This window comes from Schistocerca cancellata, chromosome 6, assembly GCF_023864275.1.
Source record: "Schistocerca cancellata isolate TAMUIC-IGC-003103 chromosome 6, iqSchCanc2.1, whole genome shotgun sequence".
NCBI classification, from domain to species: Eukaryota; Metazoa; Arthropoda; class Insecta; order Orthoptera; family Acrididae; genus Schistocerca; species Schistocerca cancellata.
This window is the reverse complement of record NC_064631.1, coordinates 263,217,032-263,238,517: the sequence shown is the minus strand read 5'-3', so window position 1 is coordinate 263,238,517 and position 21,486 is coordinate 263,217,032. Positions and strand designations below refer to the sequence as shown.

At 44.4% G+C, this 21,486-nt stretch overlaps 1 protein-coding gene across 1 annotated transcript in view; it reads right to left on the bottom strand.

The window, feature by feature from the left end:
- Positions 1–21,486, bottom strand: part of LOC126190990 (ankyrin repeat domain-containing protein 12-like) — a 115,230-nt gene that overhangs the window by 43,496 nt on the left and 50,248 nt on the right. The window contains exon 4 of the mRNA XM_049931666.1: positions 5,287–6,556. Coding sequence (XP_049787623.1) covers positions 5,287–6,556 — 1,270 coding nt within the window. The remainder of the gene's footprint in view (positions 1–5,286; positions 6,557–21,486) is intronic.

Sequence of the window (21,486 nt, the reverse complement as noted above, 5' to 3'; positions counted from 1 at the left end):
CTTATTTCGTTTAACTAAGTTCCAAGCCTTTGCACAGAACCACTTAAAAGTAATGAGGGTAGTCTGCTACGCACTTTGCTTCAGATGTTTAAAGACCCTTTGATGATAGTGAGTAGCTGTTGCACTGTGTCTGCTTCACTAGGATACCAGCTGCCAGTGGAGAAGGACTGTTGAAAGGGAACTGCAGTTACAGTAGCACAGGTGTTAATGTAAGAGAACCTCATCTACACAGCCTGACAGAGGGGACGAAGGTGACAGTAGAGCTAAGCTACTGGCAATTGGTTCTTCAGAGACCACAAAACAGCAACTTTATTACATAGTGAGAAAAAGTGAAAGGCTCACCACAAAGTGATATGTATCACAAAGACTGTTTAATAGCAACTATTGTAGAAGATCGAAGGAAGAGACTGTAAGGATAATAGCCACGGACAGTACTACAGTGCGTAGGGGTACTGTCTTTGAGAAGACAGATCAAGATCAGAAAGTAGACAGTCAATCAGAAGTCCATACCAAATGAAATGTTATTCCTTCACAAAGGGCATTGTGGTTTGAAATTCGTAAGTAGTGGAACGGGGGAGGTAGTAGTAAGGAGTGGAATGGAGCTCTCTGATTAATATGCCCATCTCAAGGTATGTGAGTGTCCTGCCTAGAGATGAACAAACTTTGCAAATGGTAAGTGCTGGCATTATTTTCAGTCACACTGCTATCAACCCCAATGTGGTATGGAGAGGAACCTATTCACTGACATCTGTTCAAACCAAAACACTTACCACATGGTCTTTGGGGGCCTGTATGATTTTGACCAAATGCACAGTAACCTCAAAGATTTGGATCATGACTATCATTGAAATCTGTTTTTTGGATGGCACATAGATGGGGACAGGTTGATATTAATTGATGTTCTGGCATGTGACATTAATATCCATTACAATTCCACCGTATTATCACATAAGCAAGCCCTGGTTAGCTTGAAGGGGCAAAGGTGACTGGGTGATGCCCAAGTGTGTATCATCAATGAAGATACATTCCAAATCTGAGGGCAAGGGGGTTGTCTGGCACCTCTGGTTTCATCAGAGTTGTCTCCTCATGAGATTTCTTCCTGTTCTCCTTTATTACTATAGTTAGTCAGCACTCGTGCAACAGCTTATCTGTTGGTGAAGGTAAGAACTGAAGAGGGACAGGAAACCTTGTGACCCGCTGTTTGTGGGCCTTTCAGCCACTGGATCGAACCCTATTGCTGATGTGCAAATTTCCACGGAAAGTGTTCCCTAAAGGGAGCCCTGTAATCTGTAGGATTATGGAGAAAAACACAGATTCTCCAGTAGGGTGCAGGGAGTATAGGTCCTGAAAATGGTGCTGCAGGACCACAAGATAAGGGAAGGAGGGGCAGCACTTGTCTCTAACCCCCCCCAAATGTCGCAGATATTCCATGGATAATTGGCATAAGGTGATAGAAAAGGGAAGAATCTCACCACGGTTGCTGTTAACTCAAAGACCGCTGAAGGCCGGAGGCTGACAGTGTGGAACAACATTCAGCTAAAGGCACAAGATCCTGATCCTTAGGTTGTTCTGGGGCAGCTCCTGCCACCAGCGATCGGCCAGTTGATTGGCGGCAGCGGTGCACCTTGGTGACATGGAAGACAGCCGAGAAAGGTTACCGCAGGTGGCGCTGTAGATGAAATTTGCTGTGGCGGAGTAGGAGAGGAACTTCGTTTCTTATAAGCCTTCTTGGAAGCGGGACATTGAGATGAGGGAGGAATCGATGGTTGTTAAGTCCGGTACATAAAAAATCGTTGCAAGTAGGCTCTACATCCAATTTTGGGGCTCGTGATTTAGCAGGAGCCGATGAAGTGTGAGTCGTAGAATGAGCAGGTGATAGTGGGGAGGTTGAACGGGTGATCTTTGCACTGGCCAATCTGATGACCGTGGCACTAAAGGTGAGATTGCAGGTCTGCGTGGCTACCTTCTTGGTAGGCCAAGGAGATGCAAGGACAGTGCTATATTTACCTGCTGGGGGCACAGTGGGCTTTCAACTGGCAAATAACTTACGAGCAGCAAATGTAGACACCTTTTCCTTCACTCGGGTTTCCTGAATAATTCACTAATCTTTGAAAATAGGGCAATCTCTAGAGAAAGCAGCATGATCGCCATACAGTTGATGCAACGAGAGGATGGAGGTGGACAATCACCCTCATGGGCATCCCTGCCACATGTAATGCATTTGGCCGGATTGGAACACGACTGGCTGGTATGATTAAACTGCTGACACCGATAGCAACATGTAGGGTTGGAGATGTACGGGTGAACTGAAATTATCTAATATCCTGCTTTAATGTTCAATGGAAGTTGAACTCTGTCAAACATCAAGAAGAGAGTACGGGCTGGTTCCAAGTCCTTGTCAACCCTTTCCGTGACTATGTACAGCCGTTACGCCCTGGTCAGACAGGTAGTTTTGACTGTCCTCATCGGACAATCCATCGACTGAGCGTATATAAATCACCCTGCGTGATTAATTTAAAATGTGGTGCGCTTCCACCCGGACAGGAAAAGTGTGTAGCAGTGTAGTTCACAGCAATTTTTATGCCTGGAGGGCACTGACTAACAACAAGGTGCCATTTCATAATCAGGAACAAGACTTTACAAGACCTGCAATTGCATCGACACCTTTCTGAATAATGAAAGGGTTGACTGTGGAGAAGTCTTGACCTTCGTCAGACTAACAACTAGGAACTGTGGCACTGATGGAAGAATTGTCCGTGGCCGAAACTCCTCTAACTTTTGTTTGTGAGCAGAAGTTGTAACAGTAGAGGAAACCATTGTGAAAGTATCCCCCATGATTACTGGCGTCTCCGATGGTGTGCTACCTCGTGGGTAGCACCCCCCCCCCCCCCCCCCCCCCCCCCCCTCCTCAGAGCACTCCCGGCTTAGGTGATTGTTTACACCTCAAGTCACACCTCCTGAGAAAGAGACGGTGGGATCAATCGGCACATTCGGAAGGTACCATTTCAAGTAATCACCCCTCCCTGGGCCTGGCCTTTACCAGGGGGTAAGTATGTGTCCTACCTGTCAGCCCGAGGCAGGGAATTAAGTGTTACCCCGACACTGGCTGTGTGTGGGTCGGCCTTCAGATGTTCACAGGTAGGAAAGAAAGTCTGTCAGCACACTTGATGATAGTAACATGGTTTTTGCCAAAACATTGTGCCCATTGGGCACTGATATCTGGCAGTTCACCCGTGGACTATTTGGTGATGCAGTACTCTGGGAGAAGATGAAGAATCACAGGACTATTTTTGTTTACAATCTATAAAAATGATCTAGTACAATGCATCTGAAGCTCTTTAAGGCTATTTGTTGATGATGCAGTTGTCTATTGGAAGAAAGCAATGCCAGATGACAATAACTATTTGGAGAAGAATCTACAAAGAATTGTCAAATGGAGCAGGGACTGGCGCCTGATTCTGAATGTAAAAAAAAAAGTAACATGTTGCGCATACATAGGAAAAAGTCCACTACTAAGCAACTACACTACTGATAACAAATTGCTGGTAACAAGTAACAACTATAAAATATCTAGGAATTTCTATCCGGAGCAACTGTATGTGGAATGACCACATAAAACAAGTAGTAGGAAAAGCACATGCCAGACAGATTAATAGGAAGAAATCTAAAATTTAAAAAATGGGTTGCAAGGCATTTGTTCAACTAATTCTCAAATACTTTTCATCAATCTGGGACCCTTACCTGGCAGGACTGATAGATGAGAGAGAGAGAAGATCCAGTGATGAGTGGCACATTTGGTTATGGGATCATTTAGTCAGTGCAAGAGCATTGCAGACGTGCTCAAAACTCACTAGTGGGAGACACTGCCACAGGTGACATGCCGTATGGATAGGTTCGTTTTTGAAATTTCAAGCGTACTTTCCAGGAAGTCGGACAATATATTAATTACTCCCACGGAAGTCACACAAAATAACCACAGCAAGAAAATTCAAGAAATGATAGCTCTAACATAGGCTCATTTACAATCATTCTTCTTTTGTGAATGAAAAAGGGAAGGGGGACAAATTAGTGGTACCACAAGTACCCTCCGCCACACACTGTCAGTGGCTTGCAGAGTATTTATGTAAATGTAGAAAAAGTGAGAAAAGCCTCACTATGTCGTAAGAATAAACAAGTGTGCCAATAATGAATCTGTCCTACAAACCAAGTCTGAGTGAACATGTAAAAGTAACAGTGCAGGGGAGGGAGGGGGGGGGGGGGGGAGAGGCTCTGGACTCTGCTCATCACACCCATGCCCACAAAAGAGGTGTGAGACCCCTGGCGAGGCTTCACTTAACCCAACAGCATCATCAAATGAGGAACTGTTCTCGCAAGACGTAGCTAGGGCATTTAAATCTTAGAACAATGCTCAGCTTGTAAATGCCTCTTCACTCTAGGAATGCATAGAGTTCAGTTTCTAGCTAATAGTTTGCTCATAAATGTATGCCAAAACAAAACACAAGTACTGTGTGTCACATGGTCACTGATCTCCATAAGCAAACATGCGGAAATGAATAGTTCGTGGTGATGAGGTTTCATAGCAACTGATAGAGCTTTCACAGCTACTCGAGTAATCAGTTCACAGGCAACCTTCAGTGGAGTACCACCACCATGAAACTTCATTCAAAACCACGGGCTGATTTCCTAATGGACATACCCCCAACAGAGAACACAAACCATGTCGCAAAAATGTGTGTTATGTACCACTCAAGAGGAAAAAGAAGTGAATGAGAATGCCAAGGAGTTAAAAGTTAGGTGCTGCTCTACATTTAGATGGTTCAAATGGCTCTAAGCACTATGGGACTTTACATCTGATGTCATCAGTTCCCTATACTTAGAACTACTTAAACCTAACTAACCTAACAATATCACACACATCCATGCCCAAGGCAGGATTTGAACCTGCGATCGTAGCAGCAGCACGGTTCCAGACTGAAGCGCCTAGAACCGCTCCGCCACAGCAGCGGCTACATTTAAATGACTTTTGAGGTCTGCCATACCCAAAAATCATACTGGCTTATACACAAAATGATCATACTAGCAGATATCTATTAAATCTGATGTCACAGCAACCAGTAGTGTATTTAAATATGACTTCATTGAGTTAAAAAGAGAGAACAGGTGATGATATGGAAAGAATATTTTTGAAAAACATAAAGAGATAGTTAATTGCAAGTACCGTATTCCACACTATGTTTTTCTAGACATAATGTCATTTTAACTGTAAAATTTCTCTGTTCCACTTACCTGCACTTTTCAGTTAAGATTCTACGTTCTTTAAGGACTATTCCATTTTCTTCATCTGTATATTTATATTCTTCAGTTATACTGAAATATGATCCACTGCTGGATGATGAGTCTGAACTGCACGTACGGAAGTTAACATAATCAGAGGTCTTCGTTGATCGACCAGAATCACTTGTTCCTTCTAGGCCGATATGCAAATCTGATTTTGGAGAAGTATCTTCACTTATAATCTTTTGTAAGGATTGAACACTTTTCTCCAATACCACTCCTGCTATCAAGTCACTACTTGCATTGGTAGTTGCAGCCAATTCTGGTTTCTGATTTTTATTTACTTTTAGCTGTCCCTCATAAGATGCATCCCTTTCATAAGATAGGTGTTTTTTCTTTGGAGTACTTTGAAACATCCAGCAGACAATACTGCCTTCATCATACTTTCCAGGTGTACAATTCATACCGTTGTGAGTATCTTTATCCAAGAAACCATTGTTAAGTACTGAATGAGAAACCTCTGAATGTGAACACGTCCTTAAACTAAGGTTTCTCCTGGATAAAGAATGTGATGAACCTAAAGTCTCAATGCCATCACAGCTGCTATCCACTGATAACTTTTCCAATGAGCATGTTACAGAGTGCAGCATATTTTCAGTGGTGTGCTCCACAGCTTCATTTGTACTATTTTCTTGCTGATCAACAGTCATACAAGAACTGTTGAAGTCACAGTGTATACTATTACTGCCCAAGTTCCTACCAAAACGTGGCAAAAGTTTTCTTCTCGATTTTGTTGAATTGTCCCGTGTAAATGATTTTGTTGAAAATACTGATGAAGACTGCCTGTATTCAAATGATACACATTTTTCAGTAACAGATTTTTGGATGCCCGCCTCGGAGCATATTGAAGACATATCAGAATTTTGATCTGATGATATAACTTTACATTCACTTGAATAGTTGTTATCTGAAGTTTCACTACTACTTAATGTTATACATTCTATGACTCTGCTTGCATCTTTAGTAGAAATACTGGAATCTGAGAAGAACAAATTGCTGCACCCTGAGGAATGAACACCACTCTTTGGCATTTGTAAATTCCTTTTACTTTTTTCATTGGAAGACTGCTTCAAATTGTCAACTAGGTTATTACCCACATATAGATCTGAATAGCGACCAGAAAAAAGTGAAACAGAATCCTTTAACGTCGACCGACTTTCAGGAACAGTGGAGCTAACGCCGCATTCCAAAAGGATATCACCATTGGAGAGGATAACTTTTTCTGAAAAAGACAAGAAAACATCATATCATAAAAGACAGCAGGTGTATACACAAAGTGTATGAAATAACATTACTTGTTGCTGTATCTTCCCCACTCAATAACGCGCGCACACACACAGTGCAGTATTAACTCTTAATAACTTCATTCTATGAGCATATGAAACTCCAAATTTTTCTTAATCAGCATACTTATGAAACTAAAGCACATTAGTATCACTCTTTATGCACTTAAATAAAAGTGCAGAAAAGTAACCATTCATAAAACTGATGTGTGGCTTACCAAATAACAGGACAGACACATCACCAAGGTTCACGATGTTTCATTCTAGCTCACTCAATTGAACATACATTGACTGCAAGTAGAGGCATTTGAGGTCAGTGTGACTGTGTGAATGAGAATACAATAGATCACAGGAACTGAAAAGCTAATGACATCTCTGCACTGACAGTCTCTTATGGAACTCAAATAAGTCATGTACAGGTGAGTGGTAAGTCCTACTTAACCATTTATCATCATCGTCTCATCATCAAATGATATCACCAAGATAGCAGTACAAGATTATAATCCAAACATTCACATGATACAAAAATCTACTCACCAAGCGGCGGCAGAAAACGCGCGCGCACACACACACACACACACACACACACACACACACAAAATATTATGATTAGGCAAGGTTTCAGAGCCAGTGGGTCCTCCTGCAGGCACAAGAAGGGTTGAAGGGGAAGGAAGAGGGGTGAAGGAAAAGGACTGGAGAGGTCTAAGGAAAGGGGTAAATTTCAGGAAAGTCACACAGAACCACGGGTCAGGGGAGACTTACCTGAAGGGATGAGAAGGAAACACTGATTGTTGGGGATTGCACCAAACTAGATTTGAAAACCTGAGATTTAAAGATGGAAGACAGGGTAATACGCAAGAGATTACTACTAAAACATCATGCACGAGTTAATAAAAGAGAAAAGCTAAGTGCATTGTATGTAACAGAGGAAGGAGAGGGACGATGAAAAATAGACAGGTAAAAAATGAAATATGTAGAAAACTAAAATAGAGTGAAGAAAGGAGTAGTTACTGTGAAGAAATTAACATAAATAAGGTAGGTGGGTGGCGAGAAACAAGGAATTATTGTAATGCTAGTTCCCACGTGTGGATTTCTGAGAAAAATGGTGTCTGGAGGAAGAATCCACATGGCATGTGTGGTGATGGTTGGTTGGTTTAAAAGAGGGAGGAGGGGGGGGGGATTGAAGGGACCAAACTGCAAGGTCATCAGTCCCTTGTTCCCAGTAAAATAATTAGACAAGGGAAAGAAGAAAAGAAGAAAAGAATGGAGACGTCAGCAGAATAACAGGAGACAGGAAGAAGCAGAAGAACGACAGAAGGACAACCAACACTACTACAGACAAAACAGGAAAAGAAAGCCACAGAGAGAAGCAAGAAACAGGTCGAAGGGGTAAAAACAAGAGAGCAGATGACCGTGGCTGGTCAACCACGAAAATAAAAAGGAAAAGCTAGCTACTCTGACACATTAAAACATCCACCCTAAAAGCATTAGAGTGGAGAACACAAAGGTACAAAGGACATGCGCTAAAATTTAAGTAGAATGATAAAACCCACCATCATCTATAAAACTTAGAACTAAATTAGCTGATGAGGTGTTGTCAGCTAAAATTAATGGCAACGAGTCCAGTAACTGAAGAGTCTGTCGCAGGGCAGCCAAAGGACAGCTCGCCAAGATATGGGCCTCTGTCAGCCGGGCACTGCATCGACACTGAGGTGGGTCATCATGGCGCAGGAGGTAGCCGAGGGTCACCCAAGTGTGGCCAATGCGGAGCTAGCAGAGAACCATAGAGTTCCTGTGAGAGGCCCGCGTGGAGGACTGCCTCACATTCTTAGTCTCCTTAATGTCACGCAGTTTGTTGTGCATGCTGAGGTTACGCCATTTTGTCTCCAAAAGTGACAAACCTTGCGGGCGTAGTACTGAACGCAGGTCAGTTGCAGAGAAGCCAATCTCCATACGCGGTTTCCACGTAGCCTGGTTTGCCAGCCTGTCGGCAAGTTCGTTGCGTCGTATTCAGGAGTGACTTGGGGTCTAAACAAACACCACTGAACGACTGGACCGTTTGAGGGCATAGATGGTCTCCTTGATGGTCGGTACCAAAGGACGGCGAGGGTAGCATTGGTCGATAGCTTGTAGGTTGCTCAAGGAGTCAGTACACAGAATAAACAACTACCCGTGGCATGAAGGGATGTGCTCAAGAGCACGAGATATAGCCACCAGCTCAGCAGTGAAAACACAGTAGGCATCGGGCAAGAAATGCTGTTCAAAATGTCCTCCATGGACATACGCGAAGCCAACGTAGGCACCAACCATCGAGCCGTTGGTGTAAACCACTTCGTTGCCTTGGTACATGTCAAGAATCAAGAGAAAGTGGCAGCAGAGAGCCGCAGGGTTAACTGAGTCCTTAGGGCCATGTGAAAGATCCAGGCAAAGACGCAGCCTAGATGTACACCATGGAGATGTACGTGAATGGACCTCACGTATAGATGGTAAGGGCGAGGACTCCAGTTTCGAAAGAAGGGATTGGACACAAACTGCAATTGGAAGCACTGACTTAGGCCGTCAATGCAGGAGATGAACCACTGTGGGTAGGAAAAGGAGATGGTGATTCAAATGTACAGGAGAACTACGAACTTGTGAAACTTAACTGGCCAGCAGTTATGCATGCCTGACCTGCAATGGACGGACTCCGGCCTCCATAAAGACGCTGGTCACTGGACCGTCCTAAAACTCACTGTCGCTAGGCAAATATCACAGTGATGCACTGGGTCAAGTAAACGGAACACTGAGTGCGCCAACGAGCCATAAACCAGACTCCCATAGCCAAGGCTGATAGCTATCCCGATCAACAAGGTTTTTAGCAGGTTTGAGCATCGGAATGATGGTTCTTTCCCACCACTGCAATGGAAAGACGCCATCACAACACCAGATCCTGTTGAATATCACTAGGAGATGTCACTTTTAGTCTGATGAGACATGTTTAATCATCTGACTGTGAATCCAATCTGCCCCAGAAGCTGTGTCAGGGTAATGTGCAAGGGCACTGAGGAACTCCCACTCTGTGAATGGGGGGTTATAGGAATCACTGTGGCGTGTAGTGAGCGAGAGGACTTTCCCTTCCAGCCGCCACTTGAGAGTGCGAAAGAATGGGGGGGGGGGGGGGGGGGGGGGTTAATTCTCTGACGCAAAGGCTCAAGCATAGCGCTCAGCAAAGTGCTCGGCAATCGCGTTTGCATCATTAGATAACACGCCATTTATGTTAACACCAGGAACACCTACTGGGGTCTGGTACACAAAAACTCATTTGATCTTTTCCCAGACTTGGGACAGTGACGTGTGGTGCCCAATGGTCGACACCTACCTCTCCCAACACTCCTGTTTCCGCCTCTTGATAAAATGCGAACGCGGGCATGGAGCCATTTAAAGGCTATGAGGTGCTCCAGGTAAGGGTGCCACTTATGCCACTGTACAGCTTGCCAACACTTCTTAATTTCCCCAGCGACTTCCGGCATCCACCAAGGGACTGTCTTTCGCTGGGGCCACCCTAAAGAACGAGGGATCGCATTTTCCACCGCAGAAACAATCGTTGTAGTTACCTGCTCAACCACCACATTGATGTTACCATGTGGGGGAGTTTCAACGGTGATAGCAGAGGTGAAAGTTTCCCAGTCCGCCTTGTTTAAAGCCCATCTGGGCAGGTGTCCGTGGGCCTGATGCCAGGGCAGTGACAGAAAGATGGGAAAGTGGTCAGTACCACACAGGTCGTCGTGTGCTCTCCAGCGGATGGATGGGAGAAGGCCAGGACTGCAAACCGAAAGATCAATGTACAAAGATGTGCCACACTGAAATTTGTGGTGGCCCCAGTATTTAAGAGGCAGACGTCATGTTGTGACAGTAAATTTTCAACATCTCCGCCACGGCCAGTAAGAACTGTGGCACTCTACAAGGTGTTATGAGTGTTAAAATCTCCCAAAAGTAGGATAGGTGTAGGGAGTTGATCAATCAGTGCAGCTAATACATTCAGGGGTACTGCACCATCAGGAGAAAGATATACAATGCATACAGTTATTTCCTGTGTTGTCCTTATTCTGACAGCAACAGCTTCAAGAGAGGTTTGAAGGGGCACAGTTTCACTACAGATCGAGTTTAGGACATAAAAGTGAACTCTACCTGACACTTGATTATAGTATCTACGGTTCCTGTAGCTGCGGAGGGGAGGTGTCCGCATTGCTGGGAGCTAGGTTTCCTGGAGGGCAATGCAGAGAGCAGGTGTAAAGCTTAACAGTTGCCGTAGCTCAGCCAGGTAGTGGAAAAAAAAATCGCCACAATTCCACTGGAGGATGACGTCATCATGAGACTGGGAAGGCATGGAACATTCAATGAGGCAGTTTACACCTCAGTGTCACCTGCTGCCACCAACTTTTTGTCTGAGCGGTCTATATCCATTGTGTCTGAGAGTCTGGCAAGATATAGGTCCTCAGCAAACACCAGAATCTCCACCTCATCTGCAGATGCAGAGCTTATAGGTAGCGGTGTTGTGGGTGCCACTGCAATTCCCTTGGTCTTGGTGACCTTCTTTTTGGATTTCTTTCACTGTTCCTTGGGTTTCCCTGGCTGGGAGGACTGATTCAGTCTCCGGGACTGAGAATGAGTGTGAAACCCAGCTGCTTTTGGGCTATTCAGCCACTGGTGGGTGTCATCTTTCCTATGGGGGATGTTGCTCCCGAAGTAGGTGGTGTGGGAGCAACAGGGAGGGAAGTGCCTCTTACGACAGGCAGGAATACCTCAGGCCTATTCTAATCCCCAGACATACAGGAAGGGGGGGGGGGGGGCGGTTGTGTGGTGAAGCAGGCGTGTAGGTCACGACTGTCATGTTGTAGAACATGCTCATGCTCTGCTACCGGACATTGGGTGTTGCCAGTATACACCCTCTGCCTATTCCCATTCATTGTAACTGATAATTTGGTGGTTGCCATGGCGATTTAAAAGGTCGAACAGTATTTACGTAACACTCGTTATATGATGTGTGTTGTTTCACAGGTGGCTCTCCCTTTGATAGTGTATATTTTGTTAGTTACAGGACTAGTACAGGTGGTGGTATGGTAGGAGGCTGCATAGGGCAAGTCTTGCAGTGGGAACAGTCACAGGGATAGGAGCCATAGGTTAGGGAGATGGGTGCAGAAGGAGCATAGGGTCTGACAAGAATGTTGTGGAGATTGGGAAGGCAACAAAAAGCTATTCTAGATGTGGTGGGCAAAATCTCTGATAGAAGGCATCTAAAATAGCTTTTTGTTGCCCTTCCAATCTCCGCAATATTCTTGTCAGCCCCTATGCTCCTTCTGCACCCATCTACCTACACTATGGTTCCTACCCCTGTGACTGTCCCACTACCAGACTTGTCCTATGCACCCTGATACCACCACCTACATCAGTCCTACAACTGGCAAAACACACTATCAAAAGGGAGAGGCACCTGTGAAACGACACGTCATATACTATTATCTAAACACTGTTCGGCCTTCTAAATTGGAATGACAACCACCAAATTATCAGTTAAGATGAATGGGCATAGGTAGAGGGTGTATATTGGCAACAAGCAATATCATGTTGCAGAGCATGTTCTACAACATGACAATTGTGACCTTGGTGCCAATTCCATCTGGATTCTTCCTCCAGACACCATTTTTCACAGTACTCCACATGTGGGGACTAGTGTTACAACATGTCCTCAGTTCTCACCACCCACCTGGCCTTAATTATGTTAATTTCTTCCGCATTCTTTAGTTTTCTACACATTTCATTTTCTTACCTGTCCATTTTTTTTGCCGCCGCCTTCCTCCTCTGTTATGCATAATAGACTTATCTTTTCACTCTTATTAATTCGTGCACAATGTTTAAGCAGTAAATTTGTCTTGCATGTTACCCTGTCTTCCACCTTTAAGCTCTCAGGTTTTCAAATCTTGTCCAGTGCAGTCCCCAACAATCAGTCTTTCCTTCTCATCCCGTCTGGTTAGTCTCTCCTGACCCGTGATTCTGGGTGACTTTCCCAAAATCTACCCCTTTTCTTAGACCTCTTCACTCCTCCTCCTTCACCCTTCTTCCTCCCCCTTCAACGCTTCCACCTGAAGGAGGATCCACTGGCTCTGAAAGTTTTCCCTAATTGTAATCTTTTATGTGTGTGTTCTGCCACTGTTTGGTGAGTACTTTCACATGAGAAACAAAAATTTACACACAAACTATGATTCTCACCAAATCCTGAAAAAATAAATAAAATGAATAATTATGAAGAGTTGGCCCATCTGCATCAAGAAGATAAATGTTGAAGACGAGTGATATACAGAACACATTCTGTATGTCACTGACAATGATCATCACATTGCACTACACTACCCATCACTGAAGACTGACTCTCCTATTCACAAGCTCTCCAAAGATTTAACACTTAGTTCTTTGGGTCTTAAATAAATGAGTATCTCAACCCTGGAATGGCCGCAGAGAAACAGTTAGCTCAGAAATGAATGGTTCTAGTAGATGATATGCAATAGCGCACTGCATTTAACATGTTTTCCTTCAGTAATGCACTCTATTTCTAGTTTTGTTTACCTCATGACGTCAGTTATCTCCCCTCAGCACTGGGATGTCTAACAGAAGTAGTTCTTTTCCTAAAATCAAACAGTTCAGCTGTGCCAATTACAGCTTGCAACTCAATACAGAAACTCATACTCTCTTTACTGTTTTCGGTAAGCTCTGCCTTATTATGAATGATATTCTGCCGCCCACCAGACCTATGCGATATCCTTGTCCATCCCTACTCCACACCTGTTCCCAACCCCTTGCCTCATGGGTCATGTCCCTGCAAACTCTTAGATGCAAGACCTATCCCACACATCATCCCACCACAACCTAATCCAATCTGGACAGAGGCATTCCCTATCCCATCAGAGGCGGGGCTACTTGCAAAGGAGTCATGTTATCTGCAAAATAAGCTGTAACCAATGTTCTGCTTTTTACATGGGGATGACAACCGACAAGGTGTCTGTCTACAGGACAAAGTGTGTCTCTCAATGTCATGCCTCCTACCCTACCCTACCCTACCCTACCCTACCCTACCCTTTCCTTTCCCTCTCTATGATTGTGTGGCAGCAGGCCCTTAATGTGGGCAGAGGAAGATCCTTGGTAACCAGGACAACAGTGATGAGCTTAAGCATCACTGTGGAGGGATGGATAGTGTTCTGTAGTCAAGGTGAAGGCAAGCTATCTAAGGGTAAGGTGCTGATATAAATCTTTGGCAGGCATGCAGGCCATGAGGTGGCAGCCCCACGAGGACACTCAAGGCACTGTGGACTGACAACATGCATTAAAAAGAGAAACTGCCAGATAGATCTTAAGGATATGACCTTTGGCCTGAAAAGGAAAACCCATATTGGATTCTGGAATGTAAGAACATTGAGGGGGGTTGGAAGGCTAAGACAGTTCAAAAAGGAGATGAACTACAGATTGAATATATTGGGACTAAGTGAAGTAAGGTGGCCAGACTCTAGGGAAGTTCAAACAAAAAATGGTTGAGTGCTGCTGCATGTAGGCAAGACAGGTGAAGATGCAGTGCACTGCAAAAGGAGGTTCCTGTAGTGGAAATCAGTGTCAGAAAGGATAATAACTGTGTGCTTTAGAACAAATATGTGAAATATCACTATAATTCAATGTTTTGCACCTACTGAAGTAGGTGAAGGAGAATTAAAAGTTGCATTTTATACAGAGCTAAATTGAGTGCTTTGACAAACTTATAGTAGAGACATAAAAAAATGTGATGGAATACATCATTGGTGTACCACAACATTGAGAACAGAATGCAAATGGTTAACTGCCTACAGATAAGTGCACTGAGCATGACCTGGTCATTGGAGGCACATTGTTTCCACATTGCAACTGCCATAAGATGATGACTGCCTAGTTTTGGTAGAGTTCAGATTGAAGACAGTGGCAAATAGAATCAAACTCCATACAGGGGCAAACTCAATACAAAGGGGAAAAAATTGCTCTTTAACTACAAAACAGATTCCAGATCCTCTGACAAAAACTTTTTGCTGGAAGGATTGAAACATGGTGGCAAAAACTTAAGACAGCTATCTAGATGTTGGAGAGAACATATTAGTATTTAAGACAAATCAAAGGAACAAAAAGGATCTCTGATGACTCATGGAAGGAAGTTAGCTGCAGGAAGGAACTACAACAAAAGTTAAATCTTTGTGAGACAAGAGCACAGAAGATGTAAGTGCATAAAGAACACACAGAGGCAAACAAAAAGTGAGAATGTTGATAAGGAGAGAAAAATGGATAAATGAGCAGGCCCAGTGAGCAGAAGAAGCAGCAAGACAAGGAAATATAAAGGAGCTGTACAATATCGCCAAAGGGCTTGTAATGCCGCTTCCTACGATGAGAAATAAAAATCAAAAATTAGCTCCCAATACCCCCCAAGTCCCAAGTTCCCAGAAAAGTGAATAAGCGAACGAAGTTCCATTTATCACTATTATTAGGACAATAACAAGTAATTAAATCAGGAATCTAAGACTTGTCAATTTAGCAATCTACGAAAGAAAGATTAAATTTCTGTAAAATTAAAATCAAAATCATAATAAATTGCAAAATTAGCATAAATTAACATTCGCAAAGAAGAACCAACAATACCTTAAGAATACTCCGTGTGAGTGCTCTTTCGGAATCGTGAGTAATGACTAAGTATAATTCAATGCATTGTCACTACGTTACGAGAGTTAGCCGAAGCAGGTCATATATTTGAACACTCGTCCATGTAGGCGCGCTTAGATTGTTTTTGAGATTGAATAATTGCGATCTATTACGACACAGTAATATGATCTTCTGACTTCAAATATCACAGGATTAGAATTCGAATGGAGGATTTTTACCTACTAGAATAAAGTGAACTTTTAACTAGATAATTGAAGTAAGCATTACTTAGACAGTGATTTAGGCAACGAACACTGATAGACAATTTTCATTCATAATAGCCAGTGGTTTATGGAACCTCAGTGATAGGTCCGAAGCACATAATTTAAATACCCCCAACACCTGGGAAAGTTTTCTTCTCAAGGCTCGGTTAGGAAGTGACTGATATTGTGCAATAAAACAATCTAGTGCCCCAAGTCGTGCATTTGCGATTTAAAATTCTATCAAATTATTGACATGAAACTCCCGAGTAATAATTACGCGCAGCAATAATATTTGACTGTAGCGCTTGTGTAGAATCTTTGACTCAAATAACAAGCCTACTGTTACGATTTCTTAGATACTTTACGACCAGCTTGTAGGGAATTTGTTGTGCATGTGACTATCGGTTTTATCATTAATATTTCATCATCAATCAGTTGAACATCGATTATGAACGATTAATTACAATTCTTGGTGAAGTAAATATCTCACACACGTCGACATTTCGGTTCAGCACTGTTATTTTGTGTAACGTCATCTTTGTAACTTGGTAACGATCTCTACACTCTACCGACTGTCACAGAGTTTTAGCCGAGGCCAAGTACAAATCAAACCAAATCATCAAGAAGAGGCTTTACAGACTCTCAATGAAGAACTTTGGATGTGAAGAACCAGTTAACAGAAAGGATAGTGTGATGGTTACAAACCAACATGCATGGCTACAGAGATGGGAGGAGCACTTCAAGAAGTAGTTAAATTGTAAAGACAAATACGAGGAACAGGTGAAGGAAGAGGTCAAAGCAGGTCAGTTACTCTAAATTGGATTAAAGATTCAATTGATAATTGACTGTGTAACACATTTGTGTTGATCTTATTAATACTCTTAGGATCGCATTACAGCAAATTGCAGGCAACCATGTATCTGGTATTCATTGATTTTGAAAAGGCTTTTTATTCTGTGAAACATCAAGTGCTGTGGCAGGTGTTAGGGAAGTATGGTATACCACAGAAGATTCTCATCATCAAAGAGTTTTATGATGGCTGCAAATGTGTGCTCCCCAAGGGAAATCAAGAGATCCAATAGAGATAATAGCCAGTCAGACAGGGTTGCATTTTGTAAACAATGCTCTTCCTGTGGTATCGATAGCAACGATGCTACGGCGTATAAGAGTTCTTAGGTTGGCACTACCACGAGACACCAACAACAGCGCCCTCTAGCCGGTGCTGTGGAGCTCTACGAGCTCCACTGCAGATTCTCCCCTTTTGATCAAGAGCAGTTGGCCGGGACACTTCGCTTCAGCTTCGCACCTCAGGGCTAAGTTACGTATTGTGCTAAAGTAAAGTTGATTTTAATTCACATTGCAGTACCAAGAGATTTTCACCTTTTCCTGCTCCTACCCACACGCAGCCTTCCAGGCGGGATACAAAAGCTGGCGACGAGGTTTCCGCTATCATTTCCTTTTTTGCTCGGTACTGCTTTCTTTTCGTGCTAGCCTCAGCATACAACTTTCATTTGTGTAAACCATGGCTTCGCCACAGGAACAGGCTTCACTGTCCTATCTTGTACGTTTTCAGGCTCAGCAAATGATGCAGCTGCTTGCTGCCATAAATGGACTGGTCACTCTACAAACTGCAGCTACTTCGGCACCTCTGACGCCATCACCTGTACCAACACCATCGCCGATGGTGCTGCCATTTCGTGTCTTCAATCCTGAAGTTGAACGCTGGCCAGAATACATCGCCCAGCCCGAGGCACACTTCGCAGCTTACAACATACCAGGTACAGAGCGGCTTGCTCTTTTCCATTGCCAACGTGGGTGTTGTGTTGTACCGTGTGCTCGTGAAATTGTTTCCCACCACCCGCCCACAAACTACAACGGACGATGAGATGGTGGTGGTGGTGGTGGTGGTGGTGGTGGTTAGTGTTTAACGTCCCGTCGACAATGAGGTCATTAGAGACGGAGTGCAAGCTCGGGTTAGGGAAGGATTGGGTAGGAAATCGGCCGTGCCCGTTCAAAGGAACCATCCCGGCATTTGCCTGAAACGATTTAGGGAAATCACGGAAAACCTAAATCAGGACGGCCGGAGACGGAATTGAACCATCGTCCTCCCGAATGCGAGTCCAGTGTGCTAACCACTGCGCCACCTCGCTCGGTGGACGATGAGGTGATTGATGCTTTGAACTCCCATTTCCATGACAGTGTAAATGTGGTATCTGACACTACAAATTCTTTCACCTTCGGCGTGGCTCTTCTCAGTCCAATAAATCTTTGTTAGCAGACCTTCAGGGACTAACTTCTGATTGTGACTTTAAATGCTTGTGTGGATGCTCATATGCGGACATAATGATTAGAGACGCTATTGCGCAGAATGTGGCGGATCACCGTATCTGCGAACAAATCCTCAAGATTTAAAAACCTGTCTCTGCAGGAAGTAGTGGACTTGCTGGACAGACAAGATTCATTAGACATGGCTACTTCCGTGTTCGACATGACCCCGGGTGTGTGTACTGTTAGCACGGCACAACACGTGCCCTCCCGCCTGCCATCACAGCCAGCCACACCACGCCCCTCGCGCACAAGTAAACACGTTTCACACCAGGCACCCACTAAGAAACTGAAATCATGTCTGAACTACTTCCGTGCCCACCCACAGGACAGTTGCCCATCCCGTCAAGCACTGTGTTATTTTTGTAATAAGAAGGGACATGTAAAAGCCATGTGCAGTAAGGAAAATTCTAAGTCACAACCTGTCTCCCATTCGCGTGACTTGCCTAGGCATCACTGCAACGGCAACCGCCATGATCATGATTCACATCAGCCTATGGATGTTAGGACCATTCATTCAAAGCCTTCTGCTTCACATGCTTCTACAGCTCGTCGTGTGAATAAAGTTTTGTCAGACACTTCCCCTCGCATTCAGCACGCTGCGAGGAAACTTTTTGTAACTTTGAACATTTGGGGACATTCTGTTCGCATGCAGCTGGACACTGGTGCGTCAGTTTCTTTACTGAACAGATCAACGTATGACTTGCTTGGCTCGGCCCCGCTTCGTTGTTCACATTCCACACTGACTGCTTTTACTGGACAGGAAATCTCAGTGCTCAGCGTGTGTAGTTTGCAAGCCACGTATGGTGCAACGACCCGTACAGTGTCTTTTCATGTGCTCCGCTCTAGTGATGTTACGAACATTTTTGGCATGGACGCATTTGAACGTTTTGGCCTCGCAATTCAGGACAATGTACTTTGCATCAACACTAGTGGCCATGCAGACAGTGTTGCCGCACTATGCGATGATTTTACTGAACTCTTTTCTGATGCCCTTGGTTGTGCCAAAGACTTTGCAGCGTATGTTGTAGTTAAAGACAATGCCACGCCTATTTGCCGGCGTGCACGTCCGGTACAGCACGCACTGTGCGACACTGTAGCTGCTGAACTTATGCATTTGCAAGACAGTGGTGTCATTGAACCTGTTTCTGCTTCGACATGGGCTTTGTCTATAGTGTGTGTGAAGAAACCAAATGGTCGTCTCTGTATTTGTGCTGACTAAGTCTACAGTAAATCCCCAGACATGGTAGCTACATTTCCCTTACCACGTCCTGAAGACATTTTTGATAAGCTTGGTGTGGAAAAATTCTATTCCACGATTGACTTGTGGGACGCATACTTTCAGATTCCGCTCGACGAACAGTCACAGTGCTATTTTAAGATCAACATCCACCTTGGATTTTTCAAGTTTCGCCGCCTTCTGTTTGGTTGTGCTTCGGCTCCTGCTATTTTTTAGTCTTACTTGCAGCAGTTGTGTGTCACTGTCCCTGGTTGCTCAAATTATCTGGACGATATAGTTTTATCAGGTCGCACCCCCATGCAAACATTTGCAGAATTTGCGTGCCTTATTTACTGTACTTTTGCAGGCACGACTAAAGTGTAACAGAGATAAGTGCAAATTTTTTCAAACTGGGATTCAGTATTTAGGACATATGATTAACGGACAAGGTATCCACCCCTCGCCGTCACATCTCAGTGCGATTAGAGACTTGCCAGCGCCCAGGAACTTTAAAGAACTTCCGTCTGTGTTGGGCAAAATCATATTATATTCAGTTTATACCAAATGCAGCACAGATTGCAGTGCCTTTACATCACCTTCAGCGTAAGAATGTTCCTTTTGTTTGGTCTTCGGAACGTGACGCTGCTTTCCACAAGCTCAAATCTTGCTTTGTTGAGTGATCGCTGTTTGATTCCTGTCGGTCCCCCCAAACCAGTTGTTTTGGCTGTTGATGCATCTTCTCACAGCATTGAAGCGGTTCTCCCGTGCCGCATTTTGCGTCTATGTTGCTCAATTCTGCCCAGCAAAACTGTTCTCAAATCAAGAAAGAAGCTTTAGCTATTGTCTATGGAGTGTCAAAGTTTCATGATTTTTTTGTACGGTCGCAAGTTCTATTTGGTCACCGACCATAAGCCTTTGATGTCGTCGTCTCACCCGTCAAAGCCAGTACTGGCCCGTACTGCACAAAAGTTGCAACATTGGTCTTTGTTTTTGTCTAACTACAATTACAAAATCTTGTTAAGGCCTATGGCCCAGCATGGCAATGCTGATGCCTTTGTCCTGTCTCCCTATCAGTCCTGATGAAGTGTTTGATTCTTCCGAATTGTCATGCATGTTTATTGATTTGCAAGGTAAGGAATTAGCTGATGGTTCTCCAGTGGATTTTCATCGCATTGCTTCCGTGACAGCCACTGACGCTTCTTTGCAGATTCTTTTGCAGTATATTCGTACTCATTGGCCTCCATCTGCTACGCAGATTCGAGATACACTTGTTCGACGTTACTTTGCACAACGTCAAAACTTGTCTGTACACCACGGCGTTATCTTGTTATGAACTGACAATGATCAGTCTCGTGTGGTTGTACCAGTCGGAAATTCTCTGTTTACTGCACGCTGGTCATTGGGGTATAGTGCGGATGAAGCAATTAACGCATCATCACTGCACTTGAGTCGGCATTGATAAATTGAGAATTTGCTTGCTAACTGTCACTCTTGCACGGAGCATCAATCTGCTCCCTGCCAGTGCTTCTTTGCATGGCCGACTCCTACTGCACCTTGGCAGCACATTGATATTGATTTTGTAGGTCCTTTCCGAGACACCCGCTGGTTGATAGTTATTGACGCGTATAGCAACTTCCCCTTTGTTGTACCTATGTCTTCTACTACATCTGCAAGTACTGTTCGGGCTTTGACATCTATTTTTTGCATTGAGGGCCTTCCTGAAGTTATTGTCTCTGACAATGGCCCCCAATTCGTGTCCTCAGAGTTGTGAGCGTTCCGTGCTGCTAATGGCATTCGCCATCTGACCTCAGCCCCTTTCCACCCCCAGTCAAACGGCAAGGCTGAACGCTTTGTGCGTACCTTTAAGGCGTAGATGAGTAAGTTGCACGCCACGCACTCTCGCGAGTGCACGCTCTGGACTTTCCTTGCTTCATATCGCTCTCAGCTGTACGGTACCCGTTCCCCAGTGGAATTGCTACATGGCCATGCCCATCGGTCGCTGCTGCAGCTTTTGCACCCGCCGCCACGCGCTCCCGCATGCTTCACCTCGTTCTGGCTTCGCACCGTGTGATTTGGTGTTCTATCGCATTTTCTCTCGCAGGCAGCACCGAGAGCAGGGACACATTCTTCGCTGGCTTGGCCGTGCCTTATTTCTCATTTCTGGTTGCTCCAGCACTGTCAAGCGACACCGGAACCAGATTCGTTTGTGCCATCCTCAGTTTTCTGTTGCTGGTTGTTTTCCGGCAGAATTGGAGGCTTCGCTGCTTCCGCCGCCTCAGCCCATGACTCCGCCGACAGCGGCGCCACCGCCACCATGCACCGCTGCTGGGTATGTTCGGATGCGGATGCGGAGCAACGACCTCCAAGGGCGACGGCAGCG